The sequence below is a fragment of the Chroicocephalus ridibundus genome, chromosome 2, assembly GCF_963924245.1.
Source record: "Chroicocephalus ridibundus chromosome 2, bChrRid1.1, whole genome shotgun sequence".
Classification (NCBI taxonomy): domain Eukaryota; kingdom Metazoa; phylum Chordata; class Aves; order Charadriiformes; family Laridae; genus Chroicocephalus; species Chroicocephalus ridibundus.
Genome location: NC_086285.1, coordinates 141,973,747 through 141,986,566, shown reverse-complemented (window position 1 = coordinate 141,986,566; position 12,820 = coordinate 141,973,747). Strand labels below are relative to the sequence as shown.

Below are 12,820 nucleotides of genomic sequence, written 5' to 3'. Positions count from 1 at the left end.
CTGTCACAACTGTTGAACTGCCTGTTATAAGGAGGAGACGGGAAGGACAGAGCATGGGCAGGAGGCAGAAAGTGCCTCGAGTGACAATTTTGCTCAGAGACAAGTGGTTGTGAAACAAATTCCCCTCTTCACGGTGCTTCAGCTTTGGTGTAATATTTTAATATATGTAAATACAACAGGTCATGAGAATTGTACAAAGGCGCACAAGGAACATCACTGCTTCATTGCATTTTATATGATTTATTTATTCTAAATTTAAAAAATCCTTAAAGTCATGCTATTTTGCAGAGAACATGTAATCTGACAAAGTTAAAAGCCAAATTCTGAAAAAAAACCAAACCCTCTCAGTTTCCCTTGATCATTTTTGTGTATGGAGAAGTTCAATAGTATGTTCAAATACAGCTTTTCAGAAGAGTTTAACTCCTGAAGTGCTGACGATAAATTTTGTTTAGAAACAACATCACTCCATAAATAGCAAAGCTTTGTGTGCTTGAATAGGAATAGTCAGTTGTTGGAGAATTCGTATCACCATAGGACCCTATAGCTATAAAAATGAAACGAGTAAACTTGTTGATACTCAGAATTAAGAAGTGAACAATCGAAGTACAAAATAAAAAGTGACCACAACTAGATTTGCCACAAATAAACAGATTTATTACTTTTTGGCAAGTCCCATAGAGCACGAGCAAGGATCTTTCACTCACTATATTAAAACATTATTTTGCTTTATACAAATTGTAAACATCTTCAATAGGACAAACTGTTGGTACAGGCATTCCACAATTCTGACATCTTTTCTCTGTCAGTTAATCAAGCAAGAATGAAAACCCAATAAGCCAAAGAACTTTTTTCACGGGGTATCTATAAAATGCAGCATGTGCATTTCATATCACATCAATTCTAAGCAACACAGAGAACAGTATATCTGATTATTAATTTCAGTGAAATTCTGTAGTGAATGGTACTATGAATAGACACACCTTTTCCATACTGTTGTATACAATTTTTTTTTAAATTAAGAACATTGTTTTATACAATCAAGGTAGTAAAGTAAATTGTACAGTAAACCAGCTGCTATAAATACAGCTATATTTGCTATACTGTATCAGATAAATAAGGATGTAAAAACTCCTGACCTGGTTAATGTTTTCCTGGTAGGCACCAGTCTAAAGAAGTCATGATTCAAGTTCTGCTTCCAAAAACCCCTGCTATAATTGTCTGATTCTTTTTCCCCCACCCTCTCTCTCAAAGTGCTTTAAATCAGACATAATCCGATCCATAAAGTGAACACTTATCTCCTCCTTCTTAAGAAAGAGAAGATTTTTCTTTCTAATTTATAAGTCCCAGGAATGTCAATCTGCTGGCTAGCTTTACTGAAGGACTACATGATGCACGCTGTTAGTTCATAATCCTCAAATCAGGGCAAAGGTGTTTAAACTTGACATGAAACGCTTTTCTCCAACCAACTCATCAGCACTAAAATATAGACAATTGTCATATTATTGACTAAGGCTTTTAAAAAACAAAAAATAAATAAATCAGTTCTAGTGTTAAAAAAAACAATTGCAATACAACTTTGGTTTCAGTATGCTGCTAATTTTGGAGTCACATTTACAGTAACTTAAAGACAAAAAAAATCTACATTTAATGTAAGAAGTCAAGCCAGATTAAAAAACCCCAACTTTCAAGTCTCTGTGTATCATAACGGGCAATGAAAATAAACTTAATTCTTCTGCAGATCACCTTTAAAGTTACTGACAAAACCCAAGGCGGTTATTTTTACACCTGTATGCAACCAGCTGTTTTAAGCACTATAAAACTTTAGATCATGAAGTGCTTAGATCAGGAGATCCATAAATGATGAGTTCAGACGAGTTTCACAACCTGAAGTGAGGACATGGAAGAGCTTTCTGTTTATAAGATTTCTGTATCATAGAAATGCACAGATGAAAGACTATAAAGGATGAATAGCAGAGTCAACTTGCATCAATGTAATGATGTACGGTCAAAACCAACAATGCTCTTCCTACAGATTCAGTACTAAGAACAGCATCAAGCATTTGGTTCCTATTGTCAACTGCAAAAAAAGAAAAAAGTGAAGTCCTCAAACTTCGGTAAAAATCTTAGATGAAGGTCTTTAAAATAAAAAGATCGTGCAACTCCTTCAGCCAAACAAGACATTTACTACTGGACTTGCCTCCAGCTCTTCTCTGACCAAATAAAGAAGGGGATCCCTCCTACAGTGTTAAAGCGAGATCCTGATAGAACTAAAGAAACACTGTAGAGGACATTCCATCAATCAAAATAAAATAAATTATTTTAAATGCCTTAACTCTTCCATGATCATAAAAACCTGCTGGAAATAACGTAACAGGAGCCTTCAGGTGACCTTAATTTTTCAGCAGAGATGCACATTAACGAAAACATTTACTACTCTCCGTTTTCAGTGCAGCATGGCATGAAGCTCTATGAAAAAAAACAAACAACAACTTCTGATCTACACAGCCGCCATTTTAGAGAAGATCATCTAAACATGATTAATACCAACAAGTTTAAAATACTGTTGTGCAGTTTTGGTTTGGTTTTGTTTTAAATCAAGAGCAATTTCTGATTTATAGTCAAACTTTGCATGTCTTTTTTTCATTTTTAATCCATTCCATTTAGTTTTACTTCCTGGTCTGTCTAGGAACTGTCTGTAGCCCAACGCATCAAGACGCAACTGTTATCCATGTGGATTTATGACTTTTGTATGCTAGCTGCCATTTTCTGTAGCAGCATCTGTTAGAATTTGTACAGAATTGTAATGTTCTCCTAATCCATAGGCATGTCTCATATACCTAAAAAAAAAGTTACAGAATTAGCGTTCAGTGTAACTAAAAGTATACGTCACATCAAATATTAACAGCACTGGAAGATAGCTTAAATAAATTCAGGTTTTAGCACAGAAAATATGTAGGGTCATTAAATAGGAGAGTATTAATACAGACAGTTTTTAATTCTGGTGACTTTCAGGCACATATTGACATAAACTTTGAACAGGAAAAAAAAGGTTTCCTGCAGTATCTTATATCAATTTCACTATTATTTTGTAATTATCTAACACGTAGAATGACCCTGTAGCATTCTATAAAGCAGTGACTGAATCACACTTCAGACCGATTGTCAGCATTTTAAGAACGCTAATTACAGTATCTTTAAGCTAAGTGTGTCAACCACAAACATAATTTCTGACCTGCAAGATCATTATTCGAGCAGCGTTTCAACATCAGATACGTAACAGAAAATAAAAGAGCAGGTAAGAATCAAAGCTGAGCCCTCTGCTATAGAAATAAGTGCACTAATTTTAAGAAGGGGTAAAATTACATACTTACACAAGTACTATCGGTTTGCCTGAATATTCTTCACCAACAATAATGGGAGGGGAATCCATTTGCACTACTTCAATAGGTGTTTGCAAAATGTGCGACAAAGCCCTTAGCTTTAAGGCGTAAAAACAATTCAATAACAGGATTAAATACAATGTAGGGAGGAAAGAGGAAGACATGACATTTAGTTTCAGCAGACACAAGTTCAGGCATAACATTTCAAATATTGTTAGAAAGTAAACTTTATTAAAATAAATAAAATTATTCTAACTTTTTAAGCTTTAATTGAAAACAGGTTGCCTGACACAACACAGGTAACGTTGGGCTAGCTTCAGTGATTTCGTGACTACTCTTCCATAAAACAACAAATAAGTCAAACTAAAATAAATATGTATTTTCTCAAGCTCAAGTTCTGGCTTACATTACAAAAACCTAGCATTGCTCTGCTATAGTCAGCTTTGTTACCATCTTAAGTCTGCATAATAAAACACTCTCCCCAGTCACACTGTCAGGCTTTCTAATGACATTTAGAACTACTGAATTCCTTAACTTGCATGTGCTCAAATATATCAGAACAGCAGCACATCACCAGAAAAGTTACTGATTTGGGAAAACAATTTATAACCATAGGAGAAAGTTCTTGATAAACTATTTATGACTATGTTCCCTTATGCCTTCAGGTATTCCTTCTTAAGAAGCCCTTTTTTGAAGGTGTATTCACCCACTCGAGAATTTCACAAATAAAAATTATCCATATAATACTTACTTCCAGCTGACCACCCCATGCAGCTGTATTCGCTATATCATCACAGTATTTTTCAAATTCCTCTGCGGGGAAAGGAGAGACAACTTTTAGTACTTCTCTTATTTGAGAGGAGAAGTACTTCTGAAAATACTGACTGTAGAATGAAGAACTAGAACCTGAAAAGTCCAAACACACTATACAGGAAAATATGTATGTTCACTGAAGAGAAGGAAGGGAAAAGAAAAACACCAGAGGCCAAAAAAATCCCCACTACTGTTTTAGAAAGAAAAATTAAGACTGAAGATAGGAATAAAAACAAGTATGGGAATAAAAAGAAGGTTTTTATTTTAAATTTTTTATTCAGGGAACTGTTAATAACAAGCACAAAATCGCATAGTTTTCTTCCTGTTAAGTTTTAGAGGGTGTTGTTTGGAAACTCTAGAAAAGAGCCTGATAGTAAGTAGTACGCTTAGTTCTTATGTTAGATAGGTGTCAGGTATGTTTTTAAAATCTTGTAACAATGTAGTTCAGCTGTTGGGTTTGTTTGTTGTGTTTTTTTTTTTTTAATTTCCAAATAAGCTGCCTTGGTTTTTACCTCCGAGTTATTTATTCCCAATAGTTCATTTATTAATAGCTAAATAAACCTTTTGCAGACCATGTTCTACAGAATTTATAATTCAAATTTATAAATTACAACCCTTCAGGCTTCTGAACCCTATGAATAGATTCTAATAAGGAAAGAACAGATTTTTCTGAAGACTGCTCAGAATTGCTTTTCATACATTCTCTTTATAACAGACTTAAGAGACATAAGAACACCACACTCCCTGCTGCTCTGCAGAACTTCATTCAGAATTCTCTTGGGGCACATTTAGCCTGCGACAATTATCTCTGTCAACATGGGAAAGACACCTCCTACTTCAGAGTCACCAAATGAAATCCACAGCAGTAACTGTTAAATGAATGTAGCAGTAAGTTAAAAAAATGTATAAAGTCATTTGCATGGTGTTCCAGACACATAGTTAGAAATTAATAAATCACGTATTGCTCAAATAAGAAGTACCTAAATTCCATCTAATTGCATTTACTAGCCTACACCATTGCTTCACACTAAATGCCTTTACATTTTTTAGTTTAGTCTGTTTATAAGAAAGGGCTCAAAAGGCCTAGTATAAGCAGAGAAAATAAAGAGTAGAAAAAGCATTTATGCAAACTATTATAAAAGAGATTTGCTTGAATTTCACGCTTATTTTTAACAGCTTTCCTACGTAAATTGAAAACATCAATATAAAAGATGACAAAAAAAAAATCATCCCTAACCTGGTAGATAATCTGTTCATAATACAACTTAAATCACATCCCAGCATATGATTACCATCTAGTAACCTGCAAGTTCTGATTTTTTTTTTAATGGGGAATAATGTTTGCTAGATTACTTTAAAAGAAAAAAGAAAAATTATAAAGATTCAAGTGTACCAAGTTTCATAGCAGATCATAATTCTGTGTTCCATAAAACACAGCCAAACCGATAAAGTTCAGGAACAAACATTATAATGGGTTAGTCCCAATTCAGCTGCAACTGAGATAGAGAATTACCAGAAATAGAACACTTTTTAAAATCTCTTACGCCACAAGACTTACCTCTGCTATACATGTCTCCAGTATTGGGGTTTGTAAGAAATGGCAGGAAGTCATCAAAGTGACTTTGCATATACTTTGCTGTTTGGCTCCTCAGAGTTGCAACAGTCCAGGAATTCTGGCGATCCTTGAGCTGATCTTCAATAGCTCTGTACATGCAATGGCCATCCGAAGGGATCTGTTTAATCTCCAAGTGCCTTGCTGCCAATAGGGAGGCAAGTTTCTGACTTTCAAGATGTCTAGCACCCGTTAAGTTTTCTATCTCAGCTTCAGCTATCCTTTCTTCTCTTTCTTTCTCCAAGGCAGCTTTTTTTTCCTTGGATTAAAAACACATAAAAATTATATCAAAAAATAAAGGTTAGAAGATGCCTGTACAGTTCTTGACTTAGTGCTTGCTTCTAACTCTTCAAATGTTTTCACAGATATGAATGTACCAAGAAATGTTCTCACAAATCAGCACTACCAAATCTTAAGAGACCTCTTAAACCGAAACTTTAGCAAATGGTAAATGACCAATATATCCTAACTGCTTCTGACAACCACACCCAAAACTATGTGACAGGAGACATCTTAATTGTATCAAGATGCAAAATAACACTTTGTAACACCCATAAAAAGGCTATTAATGGTAGTCATTTATTCAGGATGACCTATTTCACCGCATTGGCAAACAACTCAAGTATGAGAATTCTAATTAAACAATGGAAAATATTACTCTTTCATAATAAGCGTGAGATTCACCACTTATGCATATGATTGAATAATAGAGCTCATGTCATGAAACTGAAACTCCCTCAAGCTAGGTACTATACACCATAACAGACTGCTCCTAACCTAAAGGACAGATAAGAACGCATACAGAGAATACTAGAGGGGATGTAATAATACATAACATAAAAATGACTTTATAGAATGCTTCATAAGTTTATGCTTAAGATAATAAGGGAATAAGAGTCAAAGTATATGAGCAAATAAAAGAGGAAGCAGTACAGAGAAAGATCTTCTCACTTTCACACTTAAAATTCAGCACAAATCAAGACCAGACTAGTTTAGCCTACCACCATATAGGAAAACTAGACTAGAGAGTTTCTAGTTTGCCTAGAAATGGTGCAATGAATTAAGAACATTTTTTTATCATGTTTGTTACAAGGCAGCTCTGCAGTACTGACATGTAGCAGGGAATGGACTCTGCAATAAAGCAGTGCTCCTCTGGCCCTGAACCAACGTTCACACAGGTACAATGAGAATGTTAATGCATTGCAATTTAACACCTGAAGCTTAAGAAGATACAACCCTAATAGCCTGGACACCAGGTAGTGTTTCTTAACAATTCAAAAATTTACAAGAATTTCAGTATTAATGTTCTTTTGTTAAATGTGTGAAGTTCTACTACTTGCATATTTTCCACATAACATTTGACATTATTTAAATTCAATTATTTTATTCCTTTATTAATGCTTTTAGTGACTTTATTTTAAAATCATTTGGTTTACATCATTTGTTTTTTCTGGCTCCCATCTGCTGACCTATTCTGATTCCCAGCTCATGGCTGAGCGTAAAAAAAAGTATAACTATTTATAAAATGCTTACATATCTCTAGGTAGCAGCTTTACAGATTTTCAAGGCACCCAGTAGGTACAGCATCAATACTGAATTAGCCAGGTAATGTCCCCTGCAAAATTGTTTAACTTTGGTTATTACAGTTAAGTTAAAGTGAACGTAACTTCAATCAAATATTTGTAAAATTTCGAAACGTTGTCATACCCGCCTCTTCTGTGCTTTTGATATTCGAGGATGCTGAATCTGTTGCTCTACTCCTTCAAGCTCTAAATTTGCAACCCCATCAGCTATAGAATCTGTCTAGAAAGAAAAAATGTTAAATGTTCTTATTAGTATAAATGATAACCAAAATGTGCATCTCCTGAAACAGTTTTAAGTTCTGTTCCTAGGTAATTCCAGGGTACGTTTATGAAATTTAACCACAAAGATCTGTGTATATCACAGAACCCATCACAGCCAGAAGTAAAGCATTTCACATCCCAAACCACTGTCATATATTTTATTACTTTTTCTGTAGTCTCCACAAAGAGACAGTTACGAACTGTGCATCTCAAGTTAGTCTACAGGTTCTCTTACAAGCTTACACACTGAAGCGTGAATACTGCTCACTGGCTGAAAGGGAAAGTATTCCTCTCCATCCCAGCCAACTGAAGTACCCAAACAGCCATTATCAAGTTCTGTGACAATTAAAGCAGGAGACGACTCCACCTTCCATACCAAAGCATAAGCAGCAGTTGAAAAACACAGGGAGTTGATAACTTCTCAAGAAAAATCGCAAAACTAACCCCATAACGGTACAAACTAGGTACCTCCTTTGAAAGGATGGGCATGTTTCAATCCAAATAAAAAAGCTGAGAAGTGAAAGAAACTACACATCTCAAAACAAAATTCTCTCAGGCAAAGCTATGTCCAGGGCAAGGATTTTAGCTTGAAAGGTCCTCCATCGTAAAGTTTTGACAACTCATTTAGCAAAATAAAACAAACTCTTGAAACTAATCTAAGACACAGGTAAACAGAAGTGTTACATTTAATGCTTATGCATCAATCATCTGCTTAAGCACTACTACAGAAGATTGTTATAGGGTCATAATTCTCGCAACTGAAAACTTTTTCACAAGGATTCTCAGCGGATGCTTCTCAATCAGGTCTATTTCCCTAAAAATCATTCAGAAATGTTTTCACTCTCATTTTCAAACAAAAGTACATTCTCCTTAAATATTTGTTAGGTCACTAATCAGAAAACATCTAGTCCAGAAAGCCTCAGGCAGACAAGTTTTTGTTTGTTTCTTTACAGGATTTAAATAGCCAGAAGACAAGTGCTGTTATGGAAACACTTAAGGAGACATATGAGCATGGAGCATTAGCATTATTCACAGATAACTGTATTGCACCAATCTAGCCATAAGCTCCATTCCCGTTTAGGTAGGAGAAAGTACATGAACAGGCCTACTTGCACAAACAGTCCTTAGGTTCAGGCGCATGACACAAATAGAGTTCTTTTCAGTATTGGATACACAGAATTAAGTTTATGGCTTGCAAATTCACTATGACAGGAGTTTCCAACATTCTACTTATTAATTAAGTGCTAAAACATAGGTGAATTATTGTATGTCACACAAGTATTTAATAGCATCTAGTTTACTCATTCCTGCAGCTAAACTGAATAATGCTAAGCCTTTGTTAAGAAGTAAGTGGTCCGCCATCAAACAACAAACTGAAAGCATTTAAATACATAGCTACGTTGCCAACATGGCAGAACAGTAGCATTTAAGAAGACAATTCTCATCATCACAGAAAGCGTCTGCTTACAAAAAGGTCTCGACAGAATTGCAAGACAAAACACACTACATCAGTTAAATGCCTGCTGAAGGCCAACAATACTCTAGTAGTCTACATAAGAAAATTAGAGTGACAACGTAACAGGAAATTAAAAAAAATTCTCGAAGACAACTGAACTACTGACATAGTCTTAAGAGCAAACCCAAATACTGCTCAATAACAACAGCAAAACCCCACAGCTGAATGCCCCTTCTAGCACTGCACACCCACCATAACAGCTGAATCTTTCCAAAGATGAAGAGTGACTAATACCGTAAGGAAAAAAAGAAATACTTTGAAGTGTTACTTTATTATAATTTTTAAAATTTAAAGAAGCCCTAACACAAATTGTATCCACACAACTTCAGCTAAAATTAAGGCACCTACCTTATTCTGCTCAGGTGAAGCTTCCTTCAACTGCTTTAATTCCTCCTTGTGCTTCTGTTCAAGTTCTGCCTCTAGTTTGGCAACTTCTTCAGCCAGCTGTTTTCGTCTCTTCTTATCATTCTTGGGAACAGCATTTTTCATGCCTTGAATTTTTGCTGTTAGAGAAGTAGCATAATAAAACATCACCTCTAAATACAGATACTCCACAGTCATTGCAGAAAAGAGAACTGCAAGTCATACAGAAAGAAAAATCACAAATATCAACATATCAGTATGTTTTAACATTTTAACTGAGACCCCCTGCTACAGTCACACTTTAAAGCAGCTATATTTTTCTTAAAAGATGCTAATGTTGTATCCGAAGAAGACAAAAACTTGTGTGAGGTTACTATTATAATACTTATGAACTCATCAACTTAGCAGACCTCAGCTTGTTGCCTTCAAAAAGGTTATTTGGGCACTGAGATCTCAAATCCTGTCACAGCAAAGGCGTGTAAGTTTTTTATCACACGAGTAGCAGATTAAAAGTAAAAACAGAGTTTACCTGTCCTTAAAATAAAGCTTCTAAAAGCAAAATGGATATTCAAGAATTAAAAAAAACAACCCTCAACTTGCTTAAATTCAGTAAGTATTTTTAGGCTGTAAGTCAGGGCTCCATTTCTCAAATCATGAAATAGTTTGGTTAGAAAGGATGTCCGGAGGTCATCTAGTTCAGCCTTCTGCTCAAAGCAGGGCTGAATTCAATGCTACATCAAGTTACCTGAATTCATATTGATCTGGAATTTATTCACATGACTGTGCAAAGTCTCTAGGGACGGACATTCTGCAACCTTTCTGGGAAGTTTCTTCCCAGTGTTTAAACATTCTTGTTATAAAAATATTTTCCCTTTTTCCTCCCAGGAGGATTTTTTTCTTGTTATTGCTTTCAGCCATTGTCTCTAGTCCATTCTCTGCCCTTTACTTTGAAGAGTCTGGCTCCATCCATTAGGCAGTGGAAACTACAGTCAGATCCTCCATAGCCTTCTGTTCTCCAGGCTGAACAAACAGCTTTCACAGCCTGCGCTTTTACATGAACACACCCTGCTAGCTCTCATCACTGCTGTATTCACTGTTTCAGAGTTATAGCACCAATTACTTAACATCCTGCTCGCTAGTCATCATCTGTACATTTTCCCGTCCTTCACCCTTGACTGACACAATTGAGCTGAAGATGATGCCGATGATAATGAAACTTTTCAAGAGGAGGCAGCAAGAATGCTCACACTGCAAGATTTATGTTAAGCATTCAGCTCACAGATGAGTCAACTGAGTTTGGCAGGCAGAAAAGCAGTTTAGTTCATAAAAACTGACATAATGGGGGAGAAGAAAATCCAGGACTTAACAGGCACACATAAATACACAAGGAGAGTATACAGGGGGTGGTGGAGACAAGGATCATCAACTGGAGGAGATGCTGGATTTTCAGAGGCTGAGATACACTTTATGTTAATTCTTACAAATAAACTGTTTTGCTATCTGTGAAACAGTTAATCATTGCACTTATCAGGAATGTATTTTTCAAGTGGGAAAATGCATGCCTACAGGTCACCTGCCTCTCCTAACTGGGAAGACTGTGGCTCTGTCTTCTGTATACCCCTTCTATCTTTAGCTAGTGGAGGACTGCAATTAGATACTCCCTCATCATCTCCTCTAGGTGGAAAAACCCTCTGTTCCTCAGCATCTCCCAATCAATGTGCCATGTGCTCCAGCCATGTAACCATAACGCTTGATTTCTACCCCTCTTTTCAATTTCAACCAAATTTGAGGAAGGAAAAGGCATCTCAAAACAGTAAGTTCATATAGATAAAGCAACAATATGCAGACCAATAATGTCTCTCCTCGTCTTTAACACTCTAACCGATAAAAGGCTGCTGATGGTCCTATTTCATTATATACCAAAAAAGCCAAACAAGGAAAAGGCAATATCAACATCAGAAATGAGAAAGACTTAACAAAAAGGTTATAATCAACTACAAAACTCAACAGAATCCAGCTAGCACAACTACTTAATTATATTAATCTACTGTAATTGGATAGGTGAAATGTGGCTCATGAACAGTTCATATGTAGCACCGTAAGATCACACAGGTCTTCTACTATAGATACTTTATGTAGCTGGGCAGAATCATAGAATGGTTTGGGTTAGAAGGGACCTTAAAGATCGTGTAGTTCCAACCGCCCCGCCATGGGCAGGGACACCTCCCACTACACCAGGTTGCTCAAAGCCCCATCCAGCCTGGCCTTGAACACTTCCAGGGATGGGGCATCCACAGCTTCCCTGGGCAACCTGCTCCAGTGTCTCACCACTCTCATGAAGTTAATTTCAGATCAGTTGCACTTTGAACAAACACCTGCCTAGGCAGCAAGGATCCTAATGCTGTCTTTTCAACCTAAAATGCCTTACAAAACCACACCTTCTTTAACTTAAAAAAAAAAAATAAATTGCAAAACGTTAACATAATGTTAATGGTCTGGCATCATTACGTTACGTCTCTCAAGCCTTGTTAGACTCCCAAGATTACAGTGCGGCGAGCTCAGCGGCCCGCCTCCATGACCAGAACGACAGCAGCAAAGCGTGGCTGTGACCCCCCTGCCGAGACACCGCACTTTCACTGCCGGCGTCCCCCCCCCAACCCCGGCAGTGCGAGGGCTGCTCCCTCCTTTTCCAAGGCCCTCCCTGCGCTGCGCCTTGCCTTGCCTTGCCTTGCCCGCCCCTCTCCCTCCGGCTCCCTCCGAGCTTCCCCCGCAGCCCTGAGGGGCTCACAGCCAGGGGAAGGCTGAGAGCGGGAGGCCGAACCCTCCCCGCCGCCTACTGCGGGGGAGGCAGGCGCCTGAGGGAGCCTGCTCGCCCGCCCGCCCTTCGCCGGGCCGCCGGCGCCCCTCACCCTGCAGCTCCCGCTTCTCCTTGCGCTGCCGCTTCACCAGCTGCTGCAGCGGCGCGTCGGCCGCAGCCTCCTCCTCCCCGGACCCCTCCATGGGCGCCCGGCCCCGGCGGGACGCCCTCACACCGCGGCGGCGGCGCGCGCGTGACCCACGACCCCGGCGCGAGGCGGGAGCTGGCCGCGCTTCCGGCGGCGCCGCCCCGCCCCGCCAGCAGCCGCCGGCCGCCCTGAGGGGACCACGGCCCGGCCCGGCCTTCCCCTCCCCTCCCCTCCCGTTCCTTTCCCGCCGGCTTCCCCGTCCCTCCCCGCGGGGCTCCTCCGCGTGCTGCCGGCCGCTTGTTCGCGTCGGCGCCGCCCCGGTCTCCTGAGGCCGCCGGCGGGCAGTG

General features: G+C 38.4%; 1 protein-coding gene across 1 annotated transcript; it reads right to left on the bottom strand.

Moving 5' to 3' along the window:
• Positions 1 to 1,431: 1,431 nt before the first annotated feature.
• OTUD6B (OTU deubiquitinase 6B) lies at positions 1,432 to 12,589 on the bottom strand. Its single transcript, XM_063327176.1, has 7 exons — positions 12,438 to 12,589; positions 9,514 to 9,668; positions 7,513 to 7,608; positions 5,752 to 6,064; positions 4,132 to 4,193; positions 3,372 to 3,478; positions 1,432 to 2,837 (listed from the first exon to the last, which is right to left on the bottom strand). The coding sequence occupies exons 1-7, from the start codon at positions 12,526 to 12,528 to the stop codon at positions 2,753 to 2,755; spliced, it is 909 nt and encodes a 302-aa protein (XP_063183246.1). The 5' UTR covers positions 12,529 to 12,589; the 3' UTR covers positions 1,432 to 2,752.
• Between the last annotated feature and the right edge of the window lie 231 nt (positions 12,590 to 12,820).